Here is a 24950-nt window from a genome sequence, read left to right on the forward strand (position 1 = left end):
ACAGGCGTGAGCCACCACGCCCGGCCGAACCATTTTTCTTTTTACGTTTTTGGTGACTTTTCTCCTTATCTTCTTAATCAGTCTTGCCAGTTTTGTGTATTTTATTCGTCTTTTTTCAAAGAACCAGTTTGTGGATTTACGAACCTCTTCTGTTTCTTTGCACTCATTTCATTAAATCTCTTACTCCTTTCCTTCTTTTTTTTAGGTTTACTTTGTCATTGTTGTTGTTGTTTTAAGTAATTTAATGAGTTGAACCTGTACTGTAGCACATTCGTTTTCCCTTTTCTGGTCTTTCTACCGCATAGGGCTTTATCAGTTCACATCAAGAGCAGGTATTAAAAGTTTACTACCTACCTGGAGTACCTGAGGTCTTTAAAAGGAGTTTCCAGATACAGATCGCCCACCTGGACCCAGAAAATATCACTCTGAGCGGAGAGGGAATCTTTCCCCAAATCTGCCTCGATCTCCCCAGGAACCTCACAGGTACTACTTCACACTGGAGTAGTTCCCCACTGGGGACAAAAAAAGCATTTTAGCTTTGCTTATTGGAAGATTGCTGGCTACTTACTTTATTTGCTTAGAAATCCCCTGTGGTTCTCTTCCACGTTATTCTGCAATTGCCAAATTGGTGACCTGAGTTTACTGAGACAAGAAATCGTCTATGGCAGCCCCAAATGAAGAACCCTGGCCAATTTGGCCATTATTGAATTACTGACAGAGGGATCAGGAAATTTACCTCCAAAAGCTTTTCCTCCCCCCATGCACTTTCCTTCTGGCCCCAGTCTTTCCCCGAGCTGTCCTTTCCCTGTGACATTCTCCTAGATGCCACTGGGAAGGTAAGAGCCAATGAGCTTCCAAGAGTAGAATTCTCAAAGTATAAACTGCACAGAAGGGCGGACACAGATTCTGAGCCCTTATTTTGGCATTACACAGGGTGAAGGCTAAATTAGACTTGAATAATTGTCTTCCCACTTACATTTCCCAGTTACATCTGGCCCCCAGGACTATCCTTTTGTACCAGAATATTTCTGTCTTGGCAGATTCCGAACCTCAGCTGAGCAGCCCTTTTAGCCATAGACTGTCTCTGCCTCTTTCTTCCTGACGTCAGGTACAGGACGATGGATCAGGGAAACCTCTCACTCTTTATGAATCTCTATTCAAGCTCCTTGAAATCTACTTTCCCTAAAAAGCTTCAGACTAAGTCCTCCCACCCAGCCTTTCCTGTTACCCCATTCCCTGAAGTTACTAACTCTCCTGTTCATAATCATCCACTGAATTCTAATTGTCTGCTCCCTGAAAACTTGCATTTATATTTATATTTATATTTATATATATGCAAGACACTGTCTCTATTTTAAAAAGGTCTCGCTCTGTTACCCAGGCTGAAATACAGTGGTGCAATCAGAGCTCACTGTAATCTTAACTCTTAGGCTCAAGGGATCCTCCCGCTTCAGCTTCTTGAGTAGCTGGGACTAAAGATGTGCACTGCCATGCCTGGCTAATTTTTTAATTTTTTTTGTTTAAAGATAGGATCTCACTTTGTTACCCAGGCTAGTCTTGCATTCCTGGTCTCAAGTGATCCTCCCATCTCAGCCTGCCAAAGCACTAAGATTACAGGTGTTGAGCCACAGTGCCTGGCAATAAATGTCACTAATGCTAAGACCATGTTACACTCTTGTATCTAGAGTTCCAGCCAGATGAGGGTTACTCCAGCTCCACATATAATTTCAGGAAGGAAAACCTTTGCCATACGGTTGAAACTGGGCACCCAGCTGGCCTCATCAGGGCAGTAGACATGGTTTGGCCAGTAAGGGCTTTAAAATAATTTAAATTTGAACACCATTAGTTGGGTCTTCTGTTTTCCAGTTCACTACACTCACAGCATTTCCTATTGTTTTATAATAGGCTTTTTTTTTTTTTTGATACAGAGTCTTGCTCTGTCACCCAGGCTGGAGTTCAGTGACGGGGTCTCAGCTCACTGCAACCTCCACCTCCAGGGCTCAAGCGATTCTCATGCCTCAGGCTCCCCAGTAGCTGGGATTACAGCCACACACCACCATGCCCAGCTAATTTTTTGTAGAGACGGGGTTTTGCCATGTTGCCCAGGCTGGTCTTGAACTCCTGAGCTCAGGCAATCTGCCCGCCCTCAACCTCCCAAAGTGCTAGGATTACAGGCGTGAGCCACCACACCTGGCCTATAGTGGGCATTTTAAATGACTTTCCTACCTTTGCCTTTCAAAGTATTTGAATTTGCACTGGCGTAGTGGTAAATTCGGGTGGGAATCTCTCCACCGATTACCTACCCTCCCTGATTCAGGATAATGTGGCATATTTAGTGTTAATTAAAACAACTTGACCCAAACATATCTTTTGTTAATTGAGATTTAATAAACATAAAAAGGGACTTAAAGGGTGACCGGCTGTCTGGGTTTGTCCAGCACTGGAAGAGCTCCAGGGTGTAGGGGTTTAAGTGCTAGAACCAAGAAAATCCCAAGCAAGCCAGGATCAAGTGGGTCACCCTATGAGTGGCTTCGAATGTAACTAACTTCAAGTTCTGGAGAACCAGCCAGTCCTTCACTAAAGCATAATCTCATTCAACTCAGTGAGGTCTCTAATACAGATTCAACTCTCAAATCACCTCACCCTCTGAAGCAGGGAAAGCAGGGCAGACGAAGTATCCAAAAGTCCACTTCCCTTCCCACCTTACCAGGAGCTGAGGGTCTGTGTTTGCGACATTATTCATATTTTTCTGACCTTCCTGATTCTGCTCTCCTTCCAACCCCCACTCCCCACCCTGGTACAGCAAATGAAAAGTATGAAATGTTCTTGAATCAAGCCAGGAAAAACACAGACAAAGAGTATAACAAATGTGAAACGCTCGATCACTTTGACATAATAACTGAGGAAGTGCCAGAAGACGAGCCTGCTGAGGTAAGACAGCTCCAGCCTGCATGGGACGCCTGTGCAGGAGGGTGGTGCGTGCAGAGTGCATAGGAGTTGTGTGCAGAGGGCACTGTGTGCACAGTGTGTGGGGTGTGTGTGCAGAAGGGCACTGTGTGCAGAAGCCCAGGGGCAAGGACATGGTCTCTGAGGTACAGAAAGGAGAAAGACAGAGATAAGGCAAAGAATCAGGAAGCTAGGAGAGGCAAGATGAGCCCAGGAGGTGAGGTATCAGATGGCTGATCTATTAAGGTTTTTGGACTTCATCCTGAGGGCAACGAGAGGTGTGGCCCAATCGACTTTCCATCTTTAAGAGATCCCTCTGGCTGCCATGTGGAGCTTTGAGGGGACAGGAACTTGGGGATGATGAGAGTAGATTCGAGAGATCAGTTTTTTTAGAAGCTGACGGAGGGCCAGGTGCAGTGGCCCGTTCCTGTAATCCCAGTACTTTGGGAAGCCAAGGATGGCCTGAGGCCAGGAATTTGAGACCAGCCTGGACAACATGGTGAAACTCCATCTCTACAATTTTTTTAAGCTGATGGAGTAATTCTAGGTGAGAGATGGTGGTGCTGTAAGCAATGGTGATGACAGTGGGGACAGGGCGAACTGGGTGGGTTCAAGGAATATTCCAGAAGTGGAATGGTCAAGACTTAGGGATTGATTGGATATGGGCATGGGGTGGAGGGGACCTCTAAGTCTTGCTTGGATGACGAGGTAAGGAGGGGGACTGAGACAGGCAACTCAGGAGGAGAAGCGAGGTCTTGGTGGGAGGGGAGGGAAGGGAAAGGAGTTCAGCTGCTTCCCGTGGCTACCGAATGTGAGATTTCTGTGCATCATCTGCGTAGAGCAGCCAGTAGGGAACCGGAGCCACCGCTGGGCACCTCGGGGAGAGAGAGGTTGGAGAAGGTGACTTGAGAGTCATCAGATGATCATTGCAATCACAGGAAATGGGGAGATTCCCTAGGAATTATGTCTAGTGAGCAGGAAAAAAGGCAGATTCAGAATGTAGCCCCAAAATACCCCAGCATCTGAGTGGGGGAGAGGGGTGGCCAAAAGATTCTGGAAAAGTCAGGAGCATGTGGTGCCACAGAGGTGGGAGCCAAGCCAGGGTCTCTGGAGGAGAGAGCTTCTCAGCTTGTAAATAAAGGCTGGGATAGGAAGACAAAATCCCAATATATCCTCCCTCATCACCACTGAAAGTCCTGTTTTAAAAGTCTATTCCTGACCCTGACAGCTGCCATCCCCCATGCTGTTCTTTCCAAATGCAAATGTGCATGCGAATATTGTTCTAAGGAAGAATCATATATGTGGCTAGAGAGCCCTTAGGTTGGTTAAGAGGGGGCTCTAATGTGGGGGAGAAAGGTGTCATGGGGGAGACTGGAAGCACCAAAGCCCACCGGGTATTATTTGTTTTGCAGAAAGCTGGTTCAAGTACAAGATGCTAAAAGTGAACCTTAGCACCAAGGATGATCATAATTAATAACATCAGTTACCATTTATTGGACTCTTTTTTTTTTTTTTTCTTGTGCAGCTCATTTGTTTTTTCTGGCATTTCTTTTTTTTTTTTTTTTTTTTATTGATCATTCTTGGGTGTTTCTCGCAGAGGGGGATTTGGCAGGGTCACAGGACAATAGTGGAGGGAAGGTCAGCAGATAAACAAGTGAACAAAGGTCTCTGGTTTTCCTAGGCAGAGGACCCTGCGGCCTTCCGCAGTGTTTGTGTCCCTGGGTACTTGAGATTAGGGAGTGGTGATGACTCTTAAGGAGCATGCTGCCTTCAAGCATCTGTTTAACAAAGCACATCTTGCACCGCCCTTAATCCATTCAACCCTGAGTGGTTACAGCAGATGTTTCAGAGAGCACAGGGTTGGGGGTAAGGTCACAGATCTACAGGATCCCAAGGCAGAAGAATTTTTCTTGGTACAGAACAAAATGAAAAGTCTCCCATGTCTACCTCTTTCTACACAGACACGGCAACCATCCAATTTCTCAATCTTTTCCCCACCTTTCCCCCCTTTCTATTCCACAAAACCGCCATTGTCATCATGGCCCGTTCTCAATGAGCTGTTGGGTACACCTCCCAGACGGGGTGGTGGCCGGGCAGAGGGGCTCCTCACTTCCCAGTAGGGGCGGCCGGGCAGAGGCGCCCCTCACCTCCCGGACGGGGCGGCTGGCCGGGCGGGGGGCTGACCCCCCCACCTCCCTCCCGGACGGGACAGCCGGCCGGGCAGAGGGGCTCCTCACTTCCCAGTAGGGGCGGCCGGGCAGAGGCGCCCCTCACCTCCCAGACGGGGCGGCTGGCCGGGCGGGGGACTGACCGCCCCACCTCCCTCCCGGACGGGGCGGCTGGCCGGGCGGGGGGCTGACCCCCCCACCTCCCTCCCGGACGGGGTGGCTGGCCGGGCGGGGGGCTGACCCCCCCCACCTCCCTCCCAGACGAGGTGGCTGCCAGGCAGAGACGCTCCTCACTTCCCAGATGGGGTGGCTGCTGGGCAGAGGGGCTCCTCACTTCTCAGACGGGGTGGTTGCCAGGCAGAGGGTCTCCTCACTTCTCAGATGGGGCGGCCGGGCAGAGACGCTCCTCACATCCCGGACGGGGCGGCAGGGCAGAGGTGCTCCCCACATCTCAGACAATGGGCGGCCGGGCAGAGATGCTCCTCACTTCCCAGATGGGATGGCGGCCGGGAAGAGGCACTCCTCACTTCCTAGATGGGATGGCGGCCGGGCAGAGACGCTCCTCACTTTCCAGACTAGGCAGCCAGGCAGAGGGGCTCCTCACATCCCAGACGATGGGCGGCCGGGCAGAGACGCTCCTCACTTCCCAGACGGGGTGGCGGCCGGGCAGAGGCTGCAATCTTGGCACTTTGGGAGGCCAAGGCAGGCTGCTGGGAGGTGGAGGTTGTAGCGAGCCGAGATCACGCCACTGCACTCCAGCCTGGGCACCATTGAGCACTGAGTGAACGAGACTCCGTCTGCAATCCCGGCACCTCAGGAGGCCGAGGCTGGCGGATCACTCGCGGTTAGGAGCTGGAGACCAGCCTGGCCAACACAGCGAAACCCCGTCTCCACCAAAAAAATACGAAAACCAGTCAGGCGTGGTGGCGCGCGCTTGCAATCGCAGGCACTCGGCAGGCTGAGGCAGGAGAATCAGGCAGGGAGGTTGCAGTGAGCCGAGATGGCAGCAGTACCGTCCAGCTTTGGCTCGGCATCAGAGGGAGACCGTGGAAAGAGAGGGAGAGGGAGACCGTGGGGAGAGGGAGAGGGAGAGGGAGAGGGAGAGCTTTTTCTGGCATTTCTAACAGCCTTTATTTCTTATTGATGGAGCAGCATGGCCCCTCATCTCGTTACTAAGATCTTATTGGACTCTTATACTAAGCCTGTGCCATACTGTTAACCTGAACTGTTATCTTGTTAAATCCTCCCACAATGAGGGTGGGGGGAGAATGGTGCCACTGTCTTCTAAATTTTAGTTTTACAGAAGTGAAGTGCATGTCCCAAGGCAAGCACAGAGCTAGGATTTGAAACCAGGCCTGCCCAGCTGCTAAGATGGTGCCCTTAGCCTCTGCCTTCTCCTGCCAGCCCCGGGCTGCCCACTGGAAGCAATGATGTGTCTCCACCTGCTTATTGGGTTCCCAGGCTGCACCTTATCGAAGCCTAGGAGAGCAGTGGGGTGGGGTTTCTGTGAATATGGTACGTGCAGAGCCAAGCTGGTTCCCTTGAGTAGGGCAGGGTGGACCACTCATGGCTCAGGAGCCAAGCACAGAGTTGGCTTTGCTGCTCTAGAATCCAGACAACTGGGAAGGCTGTCAGCAGACGCTGCTCCTCTCCCAGTTTGTCACACTTCCACTCTCACCTCCTGTGCCTCACTGTGGGCCATGGCACACATTAACCTTCCCTGCTGGGCCCTAGACTTAAGGATTAGCCCTTTTCAAACAGTATTTCTCAACCTTTTCCATTATCACTCCCTAAAAATCCATTTTAGACCTTTTTTCCTAATATTCCTCATGAAATATTTTTATTTATTATATACAAAATGGAATCTCCTTGAATAGTTTGACATATACTTTTTAACTTTTTATTTTGAAATAATATATTTACAGGGAATTGAAAAAAAAGGGTTTTCCCAGCAGTAACGTCTCGTATAACTATAGTACAACATCAAATCCATGAAATTGACATTTGTACAAGCCACAGAGCTTATTCAGATTTCACCACTTTTACATGCATGCGTGTATGTGTGTGGTGTAGTTCTGTGCAATTTTATCACATGTAGATTTGTGAACCCACCACCGCAATTAAGATCCAGAACTATTCCATTACCACCAAGATTCCTCATGCTTCTTGGGGAAATAAAATTAAAAACAAAATCTCCCTCCAACCCAGAAAATCTATCCACAAAGGTAGAAGAGAAAGAAAACAATTTTATTATTGAATAAGCATTAAGCCAGAATGTGATGCCCATCACAGGCAATCTGCTGAGAGATTGCAAAGACAGAAGGAAGTCTGCCCCTCCTATAGAGCCAACCAGATCCAAGCCTTTTCATTCCTGTTCTCAGAGTAAAAAATAGCTAGTCTCAAGTAAGAGGACTTGACACCATCACTTGTCGCACATAGTTTATCCTAAATCAACATGGTAATTGAGGTGACCAACTGTGTTAGCTAATTGGCTTTATCCAAAGGAAAAACAAACTTGTCTTTCTAGCAGGGCCCCATGGAAGCTAGGCTCCCATCCTCACAGAAACTGGAAGTAGGGACTTCACCTTTCTTGTTGATTACGTGTCAAAGAGATGGTTCCCAGGTCCTTGAGAAAGAGACTTCTGGGTCCTAAAGCTGGCAAGAGGCTTATTTCACTTTTAAAAAGATTTATCTACATTTCAAAGCGGTAACATTTCAAAGAACTTAAAATTACAAATGTTCTAAACTAAATACTCTAAGGGGAGGAAGAGAAGTCTCTTCCCTTATTTTCAACAAGGAGAACTAAGCCTCATTTTCCATTTGTGTTTGGCCTTACATGTGCCCAGGTTATAACCACATCCACCCCTCTCTCCCTGTCCCTTACCTCTGGCAGCCACTCATCTGTTCTCCATCTTGAGCCTTTTGTTATTTCAAGAATGTTATATAAATGGAATCATACAGCACATCGCCTTTTGAGATTGGCTTTTTTCATTCCACATAATGCCCTTGTAATCCATTCAAGTTATGCACCTCAATAATTCATTCCCTTTTACTGCTGAGTATTCCATGGTGTGGATATACCGATTTGCTTACCCTCCCCACGCCCTTCCCAGGAAAAATGTAATGCTTTAAACATACCGTGTATCTGTTTATGTTCTGTGGCTCTTTGGGGGCCGCAAACCATTGTAATATTTAAGATATTTTCCACCACCCTCCAAGAACTAATTTTTGCCTCTTTAGGGGTGATATTGTCCCTGTTGAGAATGCATGTTCCTAAAGAATTTGCTGACTTGCTCTTCCCTCTTGCTTCAGGTAAGTGCTCATCTCCAGATGGAGGTAGAAAGACTTATAGTCCAAAGCTATGTCCTAGAACATCAGAAAACAACCACCCCTGATCCTATGGATGACCCCTGCTTCAGCCATCGGAGTCGCCGCAAACTGGCCAAGTGAGTGGTTTCCAGTGACTGCCTTTCTGTGCTGTGCTTGTTTCAGAGTGTAGCAGAGCAAGCAGTGCTGCCTCATGCAGCACACTCCCTGAAACACTGGCTGATCATCTCGTGATGAAATCCACTCTCCTCACTTATCCGCCATCCCCTAGCATCAAGCCAACTGGGCAGGTTTCTGCCTCTTAGAGTGAGAACATTACAGCTATGTCTAATGGACAGGCTTCACTTCAGGTCCATAAGGGCCCATGCTGAACATGTTCTGAGATAATGGCCAAAACAGTGGTGTGAATCTCTGGGGGAGTTAACGTTGTTTCTAGTCTCCGTTTGGGTAGCCATTGGTTGTTCTCCACTCTGGAGAATAAAACTGTGCACAGGAGGTAGAAAAAAAAAAATCAGACTCACTCACTTTTGGAAAAGTAGCCTTCCAGGTTTGAAAGTGACTAGTAAGGTCTATTAACCATTTCAGAATCCAGCTACCAGAGTACATCCTGGACTTTGGCTACATCATCCTTGGCGAAGTCCGAACCCATATCATCAAGATCATCAACACCAGTCACTTTCCAGTGTCATTCCATGCAGACAAGCGTGTCCTTCATGAGACAGGTACCCAGGCTGGGGAGACTCTTTCCTATTGCACTTGGTCATTTCTCGCAAGGAACCCATCAGTACTGTCCTCCTGGAGCAGCATTTGCGCCTCTGGGATCAGCTAAAAGGATTCTTGGGCTATTCAGTGATGCTTTGAGCAGTCATTCTGACCCAGTGGGGGCTTTCTCTAGAGCAGCTCTTGTTTGCTGTTTCTCTTTTCCATGAAGAAATTTTTTTTTGTCTTGGTCCAGGATTCAGTACTGAGCTAGATCGTGTAAAGAATCTGCCTCATTGTGAAACGGAAATATTTGAAGTGAGATTTGACCCACAGGGGGCCAATCTTCCTGTTGGAAGCAAAGAAGTCATTCTGCCCATCAAGGTACAAGGCACCGCTGGGCCCACCCGGACCTGCAGGTTTCCAGCTCTGCTTGCTGATGGCCCCTGGGATAATCCAGTTATTATGTCAGAGCCATGATTCTTCCTTTCCCCAACCCCATGACACATGATAACTGCAGTTTATACCCTCTCTAGGTGGTTGGAGGGCCAACAGTTCACATCTGTCTCCAAGCCAAGGTGACCATTCCAACCATGACTCTCTCTCGTGGAAAAGTGGACTTTGCCACAATTCAGTGTGGACAGTGCCTGGTGGAAACTATTCAGCTTTCCAATCATCTCCAAGTCCCTTGTGAATGGTTCGTCCAGAGCCAAAAGCCTGTTGACAAGGTAAATGAGCTGTGGCCCATTGGTCCTCCTTTCTCCATCTCCATTGCAGCCAGATTTGTAACTCTAGGTCTTGGCGCTCATCATTTCAATCTCCTGCTCAAAGACTTTCAGTGGCCACCATTGCCTCCTGAATAAAACCTGGGCCCTTAGCCCAGCGCTTGAGGTCCTATCAGGCCATGCTGTCGGGTGGAATGTCTTATTCATCTTTGCACCTCTGGTATCTACACATTCCCCGACACCTGAGAGGTACTCAGGAAATGTGGGTTGTGTGAGTGGAAGGTGAATGAGCTCATTTCCCATAGAAGATGATCTAATTCTCTAATATTTATAAACCAGCTGGAGAAACACATGCCGAAGTACTTAAGACAGAAACTACGTGCTGAATTAAAGCCAAAGACACGGATCTTCGAAATCCAGCCCATTTCTGGAGTCTTGGATCCTGGTGAGAAGTCCAACGTGCAAGTGAAATTCATGCCGAAAGAAGAGGTGAGCTTTAAAGAAATGTGGCTTCATTTAGATTCTCTGGACCTCTTTGAGCTTTACTCAAAGTCCATACTTGTTTGGGTCTCAAGGGAAGCTTCGAGTGACCTGTGCCTTGCTTTTCTGAATATGGCACCTCAAGCACTTCTGGTTCACATAGGAGCTGTGTGGCCTGGTGGTCTGGAATCATCGGACTAACACATCAGTTTTTATCAGAAGGCCTGGGTTAGTAGCCTTCTGCCTCTGCACACTTACATGCTGTGTGTCTTTGAGGAAATTACTTAGCCTCATTCAGTCTCAGTTCACTCATAGATAAAAGAAAAAATAGTAATGTTGCATATCAGAAGTCCTTATTGAAATTCTGAAACCCAGTAAGATCCAAAACTGGGGTTGGGGGGTTTGAGATTTCATAAGCTTCGCACTAAAACTCATTTGGCAGAAAAATCTCATCTGAACTGACATGACACCATTTAACCTTTATCTGTACCACTTAGTTTTCAGAGTCAAACATTGCCAACAACTGTTAATGTGTTTGATTACAGGGGACCTGCCCCAGACCCTGCTGAGGGTATTAGGTAACATAGGGTATATGCACTGTGTTTACTATTTGAAAAATCTGAATTTGAAAGTATCTGGCCCCTGGGTTTCAGATAACTTATTGTCAACCTGTAATGACTACCTCCTGAGGTCATTTTGAAGATTAAATGCATAGTATTGAATAAAGTACACAGTGTGCTGCTCTATGTAAGTAAATCTCTCAATAACTATTAACTATAATCATCAGTAGCCGTGAAAAGTACGTCCCAGTAGATGGCCTCCCGGAGCCTCATAAATGTTTCTTTTGTGAACATAATCAACTCAAAGCTACTTCTGACCAGGAACATAATAAAATTAATAAAATCCTCGAACCAGAGAATCTCAAGAGGTTGCACTGTAAAGACTTTTATTCAAAGCCTAAGGCACTTGGGAAATATATTTTTCTCTATTCTGTTATTTTAAAAGAAAAATTGATTTGTGTTTTATAGAAGAGCTATGGTTAACTCCCATTTTCCTTGTAATCGCTTTGAGGAAATGCTTAAGCCCCTTCAGTGAGAAAGAGAAAAAGCAAATGACTTCCTCTCTCATTCTAAAATAAAACCCATGTTTTTATCATTATCAAAATCTTCCCAGTCCATTTAAAAGAAAATTAGTAATATGTTTGTCATTCTTAAAGAGTCTTAAAATTTTCAAAGGGTTTACTCAAGATTGTGGATTTTTTTTCCATTACTTAATGAGGGAAATATAGTAAAAAAAATAGATTTGTTCAAGCAGTTTCATGAATGTTGAGTTGGAATTGGTCAAAGTTAGTAAAATGTTTCCACCAATTAAGAGAGAAATTTATTAGCTGTATACAAGGAATTGGTTAGCCCTGCAACCCATACGATCCATATATCTGCATCATCGTCAACATCAGCAGCACCAAGAAATCAGTGACATCCACACCAACAATTCTTAGGCGTGATAACATGTTGAAGAAAATGAATGAAATGTTTTAGAAAGATTTCCATAAGGAGCAATTAAAATACAGAAGTTTGAATCATAAGGTACTAAGCCCATAACTATAGAGAAACCCTTCTTAGCCAGCAATTTATCTTTTTGTGTCCAGAAATAGATATTTCTGTGTGTATGTCTGTATACATTCCATCCATTTGCTTTTTCCCCTTCAAGCTAAGATAGGAGGTCTTCAGATTGTGATTTGCGTAATTTCCTCTCAAACCAAGCCACAAGTCCAGCTATACCAGAATAACCTAGGCATCTGGTTAAAAATGCTGAATCCCAGCCTTACTCTGCCCCTACAGAGTCAGGATTTCTAGGGATGGAATCTGAGGATCTGCATGTTTAATAGGTTCCCCAGTGAAATCAGACTAGGAACTATGGGATGCAATGTAGATTTGGGTACCATTTTGAGAAAACATGTGAGTAGTTATGATATCACTATTAACCAGCATCTGGTTGTGATTGTATCTGATGAACTGAATGCCCCAGCTCTGGCATTCTGCCAAACTCTGGGAAAATACACAAAGTACACACTTCAGAATCATCACTCCTCAGGAGCAAGGGAGCTGGGGTCTTTTTACCGTAAATCCCCAGAGTCATTGCTTAATAACTAATTCCAGGTGGTATCATTTCCCTGGCATTTTTGCCCTGCCCTCCCCTGCCCATGGACAGAAGGGTCCATGAAATGAGAACCTTCAGGCCCAGAGATGCAGACAGTGGCAGCTGGAAGTCTGAGCACACTGGAAGATTTGAGGGATGTGAAAGTGATACTCAGAGGGCTTGCTACAAACGATGAAGCACTTGATACAAGTGCTAGAATGCTAGATACCCAGAATTTATTTGATATCTAGCACTTGGTACAATGCTTGGCATGCTAAATACCCAGTACTTATGTTAATTCGGTAATATAAATTACTCTTATGCAATTTTATAATAAGTTTTCTCCCTTCATCTAAATAGATAAGTTTTTTCCCCTCAGCGGTGTTTTGTTTTACATGACATGTAATGGAAATAAATTCAGATGCTTGTTTTGTTTTTATGTTTTCCAGAAATTCTACAGCCAAACCCTGGTGTTTCAGATTGCCCAGAGTGCTCAAAAGCTTACCCTGCTGGCACGTGGGCAAGGTCTAGAGCCACGCCTGGAATTTAGTCCTTCAGTCCTGGATCTGGGGCCACTGCTACTTTGTGCACCTGGAGACGAGGCCGAGGTGATAGTGAAGAATCCCTGCAACTTCCCCATTGAGTTTTATTCCTTAGAATTTGATCAGCAGTATCTCATAGAAGAAAAGGTGAGCAGAGGTCAAACCAAACTGTTTTTCTACACGTGCTGGACCCTGCTATGTACTCATGCTCTTTTCTCTGCATGCAATAACATCCTCCTGGCCTTTCCCATCTTTTTCCCCTTGAATTCTTCCTTGTCAATTTAGTGATTACTTCCCTATAGCCTTTTCTGACCTACTTCCCTTGACCTGAGTAAAATCCTAGACATTTTAAGCAACTAATTGAAAAGCTAATGCATGTTCATGGTTAAAATTCCAACAGTAAAGAACCGTATATAGCAACTTGTCAATATCATTGTATTTGAAGTTGAGTTATTTGTAGACAGCATGTAATTGGGTCATTTTTAAAAAATATGCTGTCAGTCTCTAACTTTAGTTGATATATTTAGACTTTAGTTGATATATTTAGTTTACATTTAGTGTAGTTATTGCTATTTCAGGACTTAAGTCTGCCATTGCATGTTTTATTGTTTTTTGGAATTTTTTGCTTTCAGGAATTTTTTGTTTACTTTTTCCTACTTTCCTATCAGTTGCTTCAACATTATTTAAAATTCCATTTTTATTTACCCAGAGTGTTTTTTGGGTGTATCTCTTTGTATAGCTCCTTTAGTTATTGCTGTAGGTATTACATTATCTATACATAACATTATAATCATTGACTGTCAATGATTAAATGTCAATCACTGGTATTGACATTTTAGCAGTTCTAGTGTAATTTAGAAAACTTTCCTCCATTTAACTCCCTTCAGCCTTCCAATTTTTAATATAACTGTCTTAAATATTTTTCTTATATTAGCTAGCACTATAATTATTGTTTCAACTGTCAAACATGCATTTGAAGACCCCAGAGGAAAGAGAAAATGTATTATATTTGTCTCTCTTTTTACTCTTTCTGTTCTTTCTTCCTTTCTGATACGCCAAGATTTCTTCTTTTATTATTAACTTTCTGTTTAGAGAGCTACCTTTAGCTCTGTTGTTAGGGTATGCCTGCTGATAGAAATTTCTTAGTTTTCCTTCATCTGAGAATGCCTTGACTTCCCCTCTCATCCTTGAAGGATTTGCTCACTGGATATAGAATTCTGAGCTGACAGTTCTTTCATCCCTTGAAATATATGCCACTTTCTTCTGGCCTCCATGGTCTAATGAGAAATCCAATGTCATTTGAATTATTTTTTTTCCTCTGTAGGGAAGATTTCTTCTCTCTCTCACTGCTTTCAGCAATTTTTCTGTGTCTTAGTTTACAGAAGTTTGACTATAATGTGTCTTGGCATAAATTTCTTTGGTTTATTGATTTTGGGATTTGCTGAGTTTCTTGAATCTGTTGATCTTTATCTTCTTTCCAACTTGGAAAATTTTCAGGCATTATTCAAGTACCTTTTTCAGCCTCATGCGCTTTCTACTCTCCTTCCAGGGCTCAAATGACACTCATATTTTGTTTTGTTACAGTTTTACAGTTCTTTGAGGCTCTTTTCTTTTTTTTAAGTCTATTTTCTCTGTTATCCAGAGTAAGTAATTTCTATTATTTTATCTTCAAGTTCGCTGATTTTCTTCTCCATCCATTTCATTCTGCCCACATATTGAGTTTTTATTTTGGTAACTATATTTTTACGTTCTAAAATTTTCATTTGGTTCTTTTTTATATCTTGTGTTTCTTTGCTAAGACTTTCTTTTTTTTATTTACTTCAAGTATGTTCATAATTGTTCACTAAAGCATTACAATGATGGCTGCTTTAGAATCTTTGAAAGATAACTAATATCACTATTACCTTGAAGTTGATATCTATTCATTTTCTTTTGTCATTCAAGCTGAAGTTTTCCTGGTTGTTACTATGATGAAGGATTTTTAGTTAAAACCTGGGCGTTTTTGGTATTATGTTATGAGACTCTGGACCTTATTTAAATTTTGTTTTAACTGGCCTTTTCTGAAATGACTTGGGCAAGGAGAAGGGGGCACTGCCTTCTTACTGCCAGATGCAGGTAATAGTCTAGGTTCCCTCCTTGGCCTTCTTTGACAAACAGTAGGAGGAGCTCTTCATTACTGCTGGGCAGGAGTGGTATTTCTGGCTCTCCGCAAGGCCTCCATTGATACCTTCCTGGCTGGGAGGGGCAGGAGTGCCTTGTTACTACTCTCCACACGGATTCCACTGACTCTGCATGGAAAAATAGAGGGGTAGCCGTACTACCCAGGACCACTGGGTAATGACAAAAGTTCTGACTCCCACTAGACCTCAGCTGACACCACCCCAGCAGAGGGGAGGAGGGGCATTTCTTTACCACCAGATGGACGTGGAAGTCCAGGCTCCCTACATGGGCTTTACTGACAGATTTGGGGGGAGGTGAAGTCTTGTTACCCACTGGCAGGGAGGACACTCCTAAGATGTCCCAGACTCGACGGGTTCATTTCCTGCCCAGACCTGGAGTCAATCATTTCTCCAAGGAGCCCTTGTTCCTTTTAGTATGAAATAGCATTTAGAGATCACAGTCTGGACCACTGGATTGTGACTTTCCAGGTCTTTTTAGTAAATAGAATTAGGAAATGTGATTTTTAAGAGGGGAAAAAAATCATAACACATAATGATGTTTCAAATTCCAATTTAAGATTATAGGATTTTATCTAAATTCTTCAATGATACATTTGTTTCTGCTTTCTCTTGAAAATCATGGATATAAACTTACTTATCAATTTATCTTATAAAATATACATTTAGCCAGGCACAGTTTACACACCTATAATCCTAGCATTTTGGGAGGCCAAGGCAGGAGGATTACTTGAGGATTGAGTTTGAGCCCAGCCTGGGCAACATAGCAAAACCCTATCTCTACAAAAAAAAATACAAAATTCTTTGGGAGGCCAAGGCGGGTGGATCACAAGGTCAGGAGATTGAGACCATCCTGGCTAACACGGTGAAACCCCGTGTCTACTAAAAGATACAAAAAAAAAAAAATTAGCCAGGTGTGGTGGAAGGCACCTGTAGTCCCAGCTACTCAGGAGGCTGAGGCGGGGGAATGGCATGAACCCAGGAGGCGGAGGTTGCAGTGAGCTGTGATCGCGCCACTGCACTCCAGCCTGGGCGACAGAGCGAGACTCTGTCTCAAAAAAAAAAAAAAAACAACAAAATAATTTAGCTGGACATGGTGACACATGCTTATAGTTCCAGCTACTCGAGGGGCTGAGGTGGGAGTTCAGTTGAGCCTGGGAGGTCGAGGCTGCAGTAAACCAAGATCATACCACTGCACTCCAGCCTGGGTGACAGAGTGAGACACTGTCTCAAAATAAAATAAAATAAGTAAATTAATAAAATAGCTTCAAAATAGTAATATCAATATTCCTACTAACAGTAAGGCTACTGAGTCCTATTATCCATAAGCATGGTGAGGCCTCTGTGCTGTGTTCCAGCAGCTCCCCCAAATCCACATCTCATGCTCCCACCCTGCTGCCCTACCTTGAGCTACACCTTTGTCTAATAACCTTAGTGCCCTGCTCTTTGAAACGGCCTCTTAATTCCCTCTTGTGAGCAATATTAAAATTAGCTAGTAATCTCTTTTTCCTTCTCCCCTTTCCATCCTCTAATTTAAAATGATTTTATTTCCAGTTAATACCAGCTGAGTAGTCATCTCATGTACCCTTCCCCCATATTTCCTACTTGTATTTTATCTATATTGTCAGAGCTTATAGTATTAAGGTATCAGGACTTAATTTCCATCATGGAGTCTTAGTTTTACACTAAGACATATTGAATTCCCAACACCAATCCTTACAGTGGAGCTTCTCCAGTCACTTCTGGGTTGTCTACAGTTCATTCTCTGGTGGATTTCTCAGGCAGGGATCATGGGAATGATATTCTCTGAGTATTCAAACATTCGTAACCATTTATCTGTGACTTTTGAAGATCAGATACAATATTCTTGGCTTACATTTTCTTCACTTGACTATTTTAAATATGTTGCTCCATTGTTTCCTCATAAGGTATTCCTGTCCATGAAGCCCAACGCTGTATTTGTTATCTTTTGGTGCATAACAAATTAGCCCCAAACTTACCAACTTAAAACAATAAACATTTGTCATCTCGTGCTTTCTGTGGGTCAGAAATTTGAAGGTGGCTTAGCTGAGTGGGGGTTCTGCTTCCTCTGGACCCTCCCCCACTCAGCCTTTGAATCTTCTGTCTTCTTTACTTCCAGTGTTGATACCCTGCTTAGTTTGCAGTCTGCTCCCTTAAGTTTTTCTCAGAATGGGAATCTGCCCCTTTGGGGAGAGTCTTTTCATTAGGAATTTATGAGATCCTTAGTGGCTTCTGTTGGCACAGCACCTTCTATCAAGGGTCAGGCTCTGTGGAAAGCACAATCTAAGACTTGAGATTTGCATGTGGGAGGTTTCTTGGGGGCACTCTCAGGAACATCTGTGAAGAATAGGACAGCAGAGTTGGGCGGAGGGGGATGAACTGTGATGAGATGGCAATGGAGACTTCAGCTAATCGCACAGGAAGCTCTGGGGCTGGGTTGGCCCTTTGGAGTTGCCCCAGTTGCTGCTTGTTTGCCAGGCCTTTGTGCCCTGTATCAGCCAGTCTTTGGCATATTGCCTCCTTTGCCCACGGATTCTCTATGCCATCTCTATGCTTTATCACAGTTCCATAAATAAATGGGTCAATTCTGAGCTTTCTCTTCTATTTCAGTGGTCAATGTGTCTTTCCCAGCATCATTGCCACTCTGTCTATTACTACAGCTTCCTGATAAGGCTTGTCATCTGGTAGGGCAATACCCTTCTTTTATTCCTTTTCATTAATGCTTTAATTTTGCCCTTCCATATAAATTCTAAAATTTACATGGATCTTATTTTACATGGAGCTTATTAGCAGTGGTGTTCAAATATTTACATGGAGCTTATTAGCAGTGGTGTTCAAATAACTAAAAATGGGGATCCTGAAGAAGGGTTACCTAACAAAACAGATTTTTGATACCAATAAATCAGGTTGTAGAAGAAGTAAATGCTTTTTAAAACTTAATTTTGCTGTGTCTTATAAATACACATACACACTAGGATTGCCAGATTTAGGAGAAAAAAATACAGGCTGTCTAGTTAAATTTGAATTTCAGATAAATAACAAATATTTTTTAGTATGTCTCAAATATTACACTGGACATATTTATACTAAAAAGTTATTCATTGTTTATCTGAAACTCAAATTTAACTAGGCATCTTGTATTTTATCTGGCAGCCCTAATACACATTCACACACATGTGCACACATACACGTACTTAATACTATTTTACCTCCTTTTTTTCCCCTGGATCCTCTGTTTATGAGACCACACCCTTGCTTAATGTAAAATTGCTAACCACAATATTGTTTAAGAATGAATTGTCACTCAAGGTAGATAATGGAGTTCTGAAATTTTGTCATGGGGAAAAAAGGAAAAGAGTGTATATTAGTTTTAAAACAAGAAGAAAACATATTTCCACAGGTGAAATGCCCAGGCTGAAATGGAGCAAAATAAAGATCGTGTATCCCCACAGGCTCAGAGCTCAGCCCTACTTCTGACACCTCTCCAAAGGGCCCCACTCTTTGAAATCCAGAAAGTATTTGTACAAGTCTCAGCCTCAGGCAGGAGCAGGAGTTTTATAAAATCAGTGAGCAGACCCACTTAGAGCTGCAGGGAGATTTCTAGTGAGACCAACAGGATTCCCTTTCTCCCCTCGAGCAGATCTTGCGGAAGCTGAAGGGCTATGATTCCTACAACACCCTGCTGCTGCCTCCCCGCAACCCTGGGGAGAAGCTGCCCCCAGAACTGTACGAGTACTTCAAAGAGATAAAGAAGTCAAAAGAGGAGCAGATGAGGGCGAAATATCTGGAGAATCTGGCACAGGAGAATGGTGAGAACTCAACGTGGAGAACACCTCGTGCTAACCATTGCCTTTGCCCCTCTGAATTACCCCTGCCCTGGGACCAACCTGTTTCTGAGTACCTGCCAGGTGCCAGGCAGGTGCTGCCTGCCTTGTGTATTTTATTTCTAACCCTTACAAAATGGGTCGCGTTATCCCCATTTTATGGATGCAGAGGCTGGAACACATTCTGCTGTCACTAGGGCCCAATTGGGGTAGTATGACCTAAAAACAGCTAATACAGATGGAAGAACACTTGCTGGATGCCATGTTGAGGGCTTTGGACGTACAGATGAGAAACTGAAGCGCAGAGAGGCCAGGTCCACAGTTTTAAGTGGCAGAATCAGGATTCCAGCCCAGGGCTCTCTGACTCCAGAGTCCATGATGGTAACCACTGCTTCCTATGGGTAGACCTAGGTAAGGCAAAGTAATGTGTCACACAAGGTAGAAACTGGTGTCCTAAAAGCAGGGGGTGGGCATTCACACAAGCAGAAGACGAGCCCCTCCATAGTCCTCAGGCCAAACTCCAATCGCAGAGCTGTCCTGTGCTCTCAGAATTGTGCCCTTTCTGGCCCACCACCCCTGAGTTATCCCATCATCTGCCCAGGGGCTCTTGTGTGCTTGGCCATAAAGGTTCCTCGCTGACTTGTGGGACTGTGTCACTTATGAGGATGCATCTTCTCTTTCCTGCTTCTCTGTAACCTCATCCTAGAAATGTACCCACCTTGTTTTTACTTGCTTTCATCTGTGTAACAGTCATACAAGTAATTATTTTCTTCACACTGCCTCCACCACTAGCCAAGAAGTCCCCGTAAAGGCATTGATCAAATATTCCCCATGTGTAAAACTAGTGCATGGAACAGCAGTAGACCCAATAGTGCCCAATAAATGGGTGCTATGTGAGTGCATGCATTAATGGATTGAATGAAGTTATTTTTCCTGCCCTTGGACCTGTCTCATTGTCCAGGAAATAGAAGCTAATCAGAGACCACTAGTTTGGCTTAAAAGGAGAAGATGAGAGAAGACAGCTGCCACCCACCCCGTCTCCTAGTCACGTTCCTTGAGTTTGCTAGGGCTGCCATTGCAAATACCACACACTGGGTGGCCTAACCAACAGAAGTTTCTTTTCTCCCAAATCTGAAGGCTAGAAGTCCAAGGCTGAGTGGCAGCAGGGTTGCTTTCTTCTGAATCCCATCTTGCAGTTGGCTGTCTTCTCCCTGTGTCTTCACCTGGTCTTCCTTCTGTGTGTGTCTGTGTCCTAATCTCCTCTCCTCATAAGGACACCAGTCCTACTGGATTGGCACCCACCCATGTGACCTCATCTTACCTTAATTACCTTTTCAAAGGTCCTATCTCCAAATGCAGTCACATTCTGAGATACTCGGGTGTTAGGACTTCCACATATGAATTGGGAAAGGACACCATTAAGCCCATCACAAGGACCCACTGTGTTGCAAGCACTGAGCTAAAGTGGTGGGAAAAAAAAATTAGTGAAAAAAGTGCCGGGGAAAAAAAAACCAGAAAACGCAATGAATCCCTACCTTTGAGAGCTCACAGTCATGAAGAGAGTGTGAGGAGAGACACACCATCAGAGAGACTGCCCAGCAGCCCAAGGCAGGGCGGCAAGGGCTGCAATGTACAAAGGACCTCCCAAAGGCAGAGAAGGCCTTGGTGCTCCCCTTGTCCTCACACACCATGATTGCGGGCTCCCTTACCCATCTGGCCCAATGGAAGGTGATCTAAGCCAGGATCAGTGGGTGCAGAGGGAACCCAGAAAGGCACACTCCCTGCTTCTCACCAGTGCCTCTCTGATGAGCTTTGTCTACTCGCTCTGCTCTCACGCTATAGATCATCCTTCTCTGCTTCCCTTCCTTCCAGGGAAGGCCCACAGCCCCAAGTCACAGGACCACCATTCATGAGAGAGCTGCAACCCCTCAGGCTCAATTTCTACCTTGTGTGACAAAGGGAATGTCTTGCCCTGTAGTAGAGGGGGATCACCTCATACAGTCACAGCCCATTGCACCCCTGAAATGCTATAGAACAATGGGCAATCAATGAGGAGGGTGTTGGGCCAACGAAAGGATAGCTGTCCCTAACAATGACACAGGAAATGGTCATGATAAATTAAAAGGGAAAGCAGGCTACACATCAGTATGTACAATATAACCCCAAGCTTAGTTTCAAACAATTAAAAATTAAAAATCTGAGAGGTTGCAGCTCTCCTGTGCTGGTATGATAAAATTTGGTACAATTTCTCTGTCACCATTTCTTTGTCTATCTCCAACTCTTTTTGTAGCTGAATTCCATCATTTTTGGCTCTTCTGAGTTTTCCACATTTTCTAAGCAAATGTATAATTTTAGTTGCTAAACAAATGTTAAAATGTAGAAACACTGTGCACAGAGAGACTGAGGAATAGCCGACTGACTGCAGTTCTTGTTTATTTGGGTTGAATGGTCCAGGGTGATGGGAGCCCGTATGGTGAATCTCTTCTTCATCTTTTTTTTCCTTTTCTGCCTCCATCTCCCTTGTCCGCCTCCCAACTCTTCCCCTGGTGTTTTCATCCTTTGCTACCTGGCAGAAGAGGAAGATATAACCTCATCAGATCAGGGAACCTCCAATAGCACGAAGAGGACTTCGCTGAGCCGAGGGGTCTCTGTCACATCCAACCTGGAAGAATGGCACGCCCTGTTGGTCGAGTCCAAAACCTACCTAGAGGAAGAGGAGGATGAGGAAAGCCTGGAAAAAATCATTTTCCAAAGTAACCGAGCATTTTAATGTTTTGATACTAGTTCTCTCCAAGCAGAAATAGGAAGACAATATTCAGTACCTTGTCACTTTCTCCAAGCCTCCTAGTATGGCTCCTAGCCCATCCTGCCCTGCCCACCACAGCTGCCCTCCGGAGAAGCTCTGATCTGCCACTCACAGTAGGATACAAGCTTGAGAGTTGGCTGATGAGCTTAGCATATAATACATTCTTGGCACAGTAATTTGTGTTTCAACTAGACTAAATGAAGGCCTGAATCTTTCCTGCTAAGATTCCGGCAGACTGGGAGGTATTTAGAGAAACATTATGGGGATGGGGGACATTCTCCCCAGTGTCCCCCCAGTTGGGCCATTAGAGAGCTCTTCTCTTGACCTCCCAGCATTATGGCCCCATTTTCTGGCATTTATTTTCCCCAAGTTTTACAAGATGTTGGAACCATATTCAGAAAATTAGATTCAGTGAAACTGGGTTCATGGGGGCCATTTGCTGGTCATTATAAACCATGATAAGGCATAAGCAACCTTGTCCTGTGCCCACCCCCAGAATAGGAATCATGGGTGAGGCTCAGGAGATCTTTAGGGAGCTAAGTCATCATTCATAGCCCTCATCAACCAGGTGAGTAAATGAAGTCAGGAACATGTAATGGCAAAACTGAGATTAAAGACAGAAATTTCTGGCTCCATGCCTCATATTTAATCCACCCTGGCTATGTTGATGGGCCCCCAAGTGGTTCCTGGTCTCTCCGAGCAGCCCTCCCCACCCCATACACCCTGACTCTGCTCCCCATGCCTGGGCTCCTCCAGGGCTGACCCTGGACATCCCACGGAGAAGAAAGCATACCACAATGCTTAGGATGAAAAAACATGAAAACCATCTAAATGCCCATCAGTAGGGAACTAGTGAAATTGTGACAAAGCCATACAGTGGGAGTTATTTAGCAGCTATTTAAAAAGAACGAGCTAGGCCGGGCAAGGTGGCTCACGCCTGTAATTCCAGCACTTTGGGAGGCCAAGGCAGGCGGATCATGAGGTCAGGAGTTCGAGGCCATCCTGGCTAACACGATGAAACCCTGTCTGTACTAAAAATACAAAAAATTAGCCGGGCATGGTGGCACATGCCTGTAGTCCCAGCTACTTGGGAGGCTGAGGCAGGAGAATCACTTGAACCCGGGAGGCAGAGGTTGCAGTGAGCCAAGATTGTGCCATTGCACTCTAGCCTGGCAACAGAGTGAGATGCCATCTCAAGAAAAAAAAGAAAAACAGAATGAGCTAGACCTGTATTTAAGTAAATGGAAAGATGTCCAAGATATATTATGTGAAAAGCAAGTTACAGAGCAAAATTCAGAGTGTCATCCTAGTTTTGTTATTAAAACACTGAATGTATTTGGGATGACTATATGTATCTGGCTGCACACTACCCTACAATTAATACACATATGATCCTGCAGCTTGCTTTTTTCTAGACGTTCCTCTAGGCCAATGCATTTGATAAATCAAGGTTTGGCAAACTTTTCCCATAAAAGGCCAGATAGTAAATATTTGGGGCTTTGAAGGCTATACAGTCTCTGCCGAAACTACTCAACCCTGCCTTTGGAGGGTGGCTGTGATGACAAAGACAATATGTAATCAAAGGACGTGGCTATGTTCCAATACAACTTGATTTACGAAAACAAGCAGCAGGACAGATTTGGCCTGTGGGCTATAGTTGACTAGTCTGTGATACCGAGGTCATCATTTTAATAGCTGCTGTGTATTGGTTCTATAATATGAATTTACCATCATTTATTCAGCCATTTCCCTTAATGCTGCAGATTTCACTGGTTTCTAATATTTTGCACTGTAAGCCATCCTCCTCTCCACACAAATGTCCTTTCTACTTTTCAGCAAGAGAGATTCCCCAAAATGAAAGTGGGGTCAAAAAATCTGTTTTTTTATTTTAGTAGCTATAAAGAAATTATTAGCCCAAAAGGGCCTTCTTGTACACTACAAGTGGGGACTGCTGCAATATTTGCCATTTAAAAAAAACAGCATTTAAAAAGAAATATCCATTCCCATTTCCGTCAGTACCCATGTAAATTCCGGCTGTGTAGCATGCATGCCATGTGTGCACACACATATATTTTAAATTTGTAGCTGACAAGCTTCAGAGCATTGACAGCCACTCCATGGAGGAAGTTGGAGAGGTGGAAAACAACCCAGTGAGCAAAGCAATCGCTCGCCACCTGGGCATTGACATTTCTGCAGAAGGCCGCCTGGCCAAGAACCGGAAAGGCATCGCCATTATCATTCACGGGACACCCTTGTCAGGTAGGCAACAATTCTGAGGGGAGGTTAAGACCAGCAGTGCCATGTCTTCTCTGTAAACTCTGCGGCTTCCAGAGTGGCAACATCAGCTGTGTGGTCATGGCAAATACTAATGACTTTATTTGAGGAACTGCATAGGGTAGTGAATATACATTAATAGCTGTGTGCCTTTGGGAAAATTAACTAAATTGTCTGTGCTCAGTTTCCCTGTCCGTAAAGTGGTATTAATGCTATCTATTTTATAGGGTAGTCATGAGAATTTAATGAGAACATTTATATAAAATGTTTATCTCAATACTTGGCACATAGTAAATACTCAAACGAAAAGCTGTTGATGTTATCATTATTATTACTATGATGACTGTTGGCATTCACAATTATAACCATACCTGCAGTGTGAATCCTCATTGAAGAGAAACTTCCATCACATGCTAAATATTCTCAAGGAATATTTTCCTAACCATAAACCAGTCAAGGGGTGAGCCCTTGATAAAGAAAGGATTTTTTAACAAGAATCCTTTATTACCTCCAAAATTACATGTGCTAACTTCACCATAAACCCAAAGGAGCAGAATCACCTACATTGGGAAAAAAAAAAAAATCTTATTTGTATAGTAATTTGCAGTTCACAGAGCTCCTTCCCATCCATTTGTCTATTTAAACTTCGTAACCACTCAGAAAAGAGAATTTGACTTCCCCTACCTTTTGGGAAGCTAAGGTTCAGAGAAATTCAAGGACATCTGCCCAAGGTCACCCAGTTAGAAAGCGGCAGAGCAGAGGGATATTGGGAGGATGCCCTGCCACCTCTCTTAGCTTCAGCTTACTTGACGAAGGGCCATG

The 24950-nt window shown here is 44.3% G+C and overlaps 1 protein-coding gene across 3 annotated transcripts in view; it reads left to right on the plus strand.

Annotated features, from left to right (window-relative positions):
* Positions 1-24950, plus strand: part of HYDIN (HYDIN axonemal central pair apparatus protein) — a 423676-nt gene that overhangs the window by 247913 nt on the left and 150813 nt on the right. For all 3 annotated transcript variants that reach the window (XM_016930119.4, XM_016930120.4, XM_009431186.5), the window contains exons 29-39: positions 306-483; positions 2804-2931; positions 8427-8560; positions 9027-9163; positions 9397-9524; positions 9677-9868; positions 10205-10354; positions 12934-13173; positions 18865-19033; positions 21622-21801; positions 23940-24113. In XM_016930119.4, the coding sequence (XP_016785608.3) occupies positions 306-483; positions 2804-2931; positions 8427-8560; positions 9027-9163; positions 9397-9524; positions 9677-9868; positions 10205-10354; positions 12934-13173; positions 18865-19033; positions 21622-21801; positions 23940-24113 (1810 nt within the window). The remainder of the gene's footprint in view (positions 1-305; positions 484-2803; positions 2932-8426; positions 8561-9026; positions 9164-9396; positions 9525-9676; positions 9869-10204; positions 10355-12933; positions 13174-18864; positions 19034-21621; positions 21802-23939; positions 24114-24950) is intronic.

This window comes from Pan troglodytes, chromosome 18, assembly GCF_028858775.2.
Source record: "Pan troglodytes isolate AG18354 chromosome 18, NHGRI_mPanTro3-v2.0_pri, whole genome shotgun sequence".
In the NCBI taxonomy this organism is placed as follows: Eukaryota; Metazoa; Chordata; class Mammalia; order Primates; family Hominidae; genus Pan; species Pan troglodytes.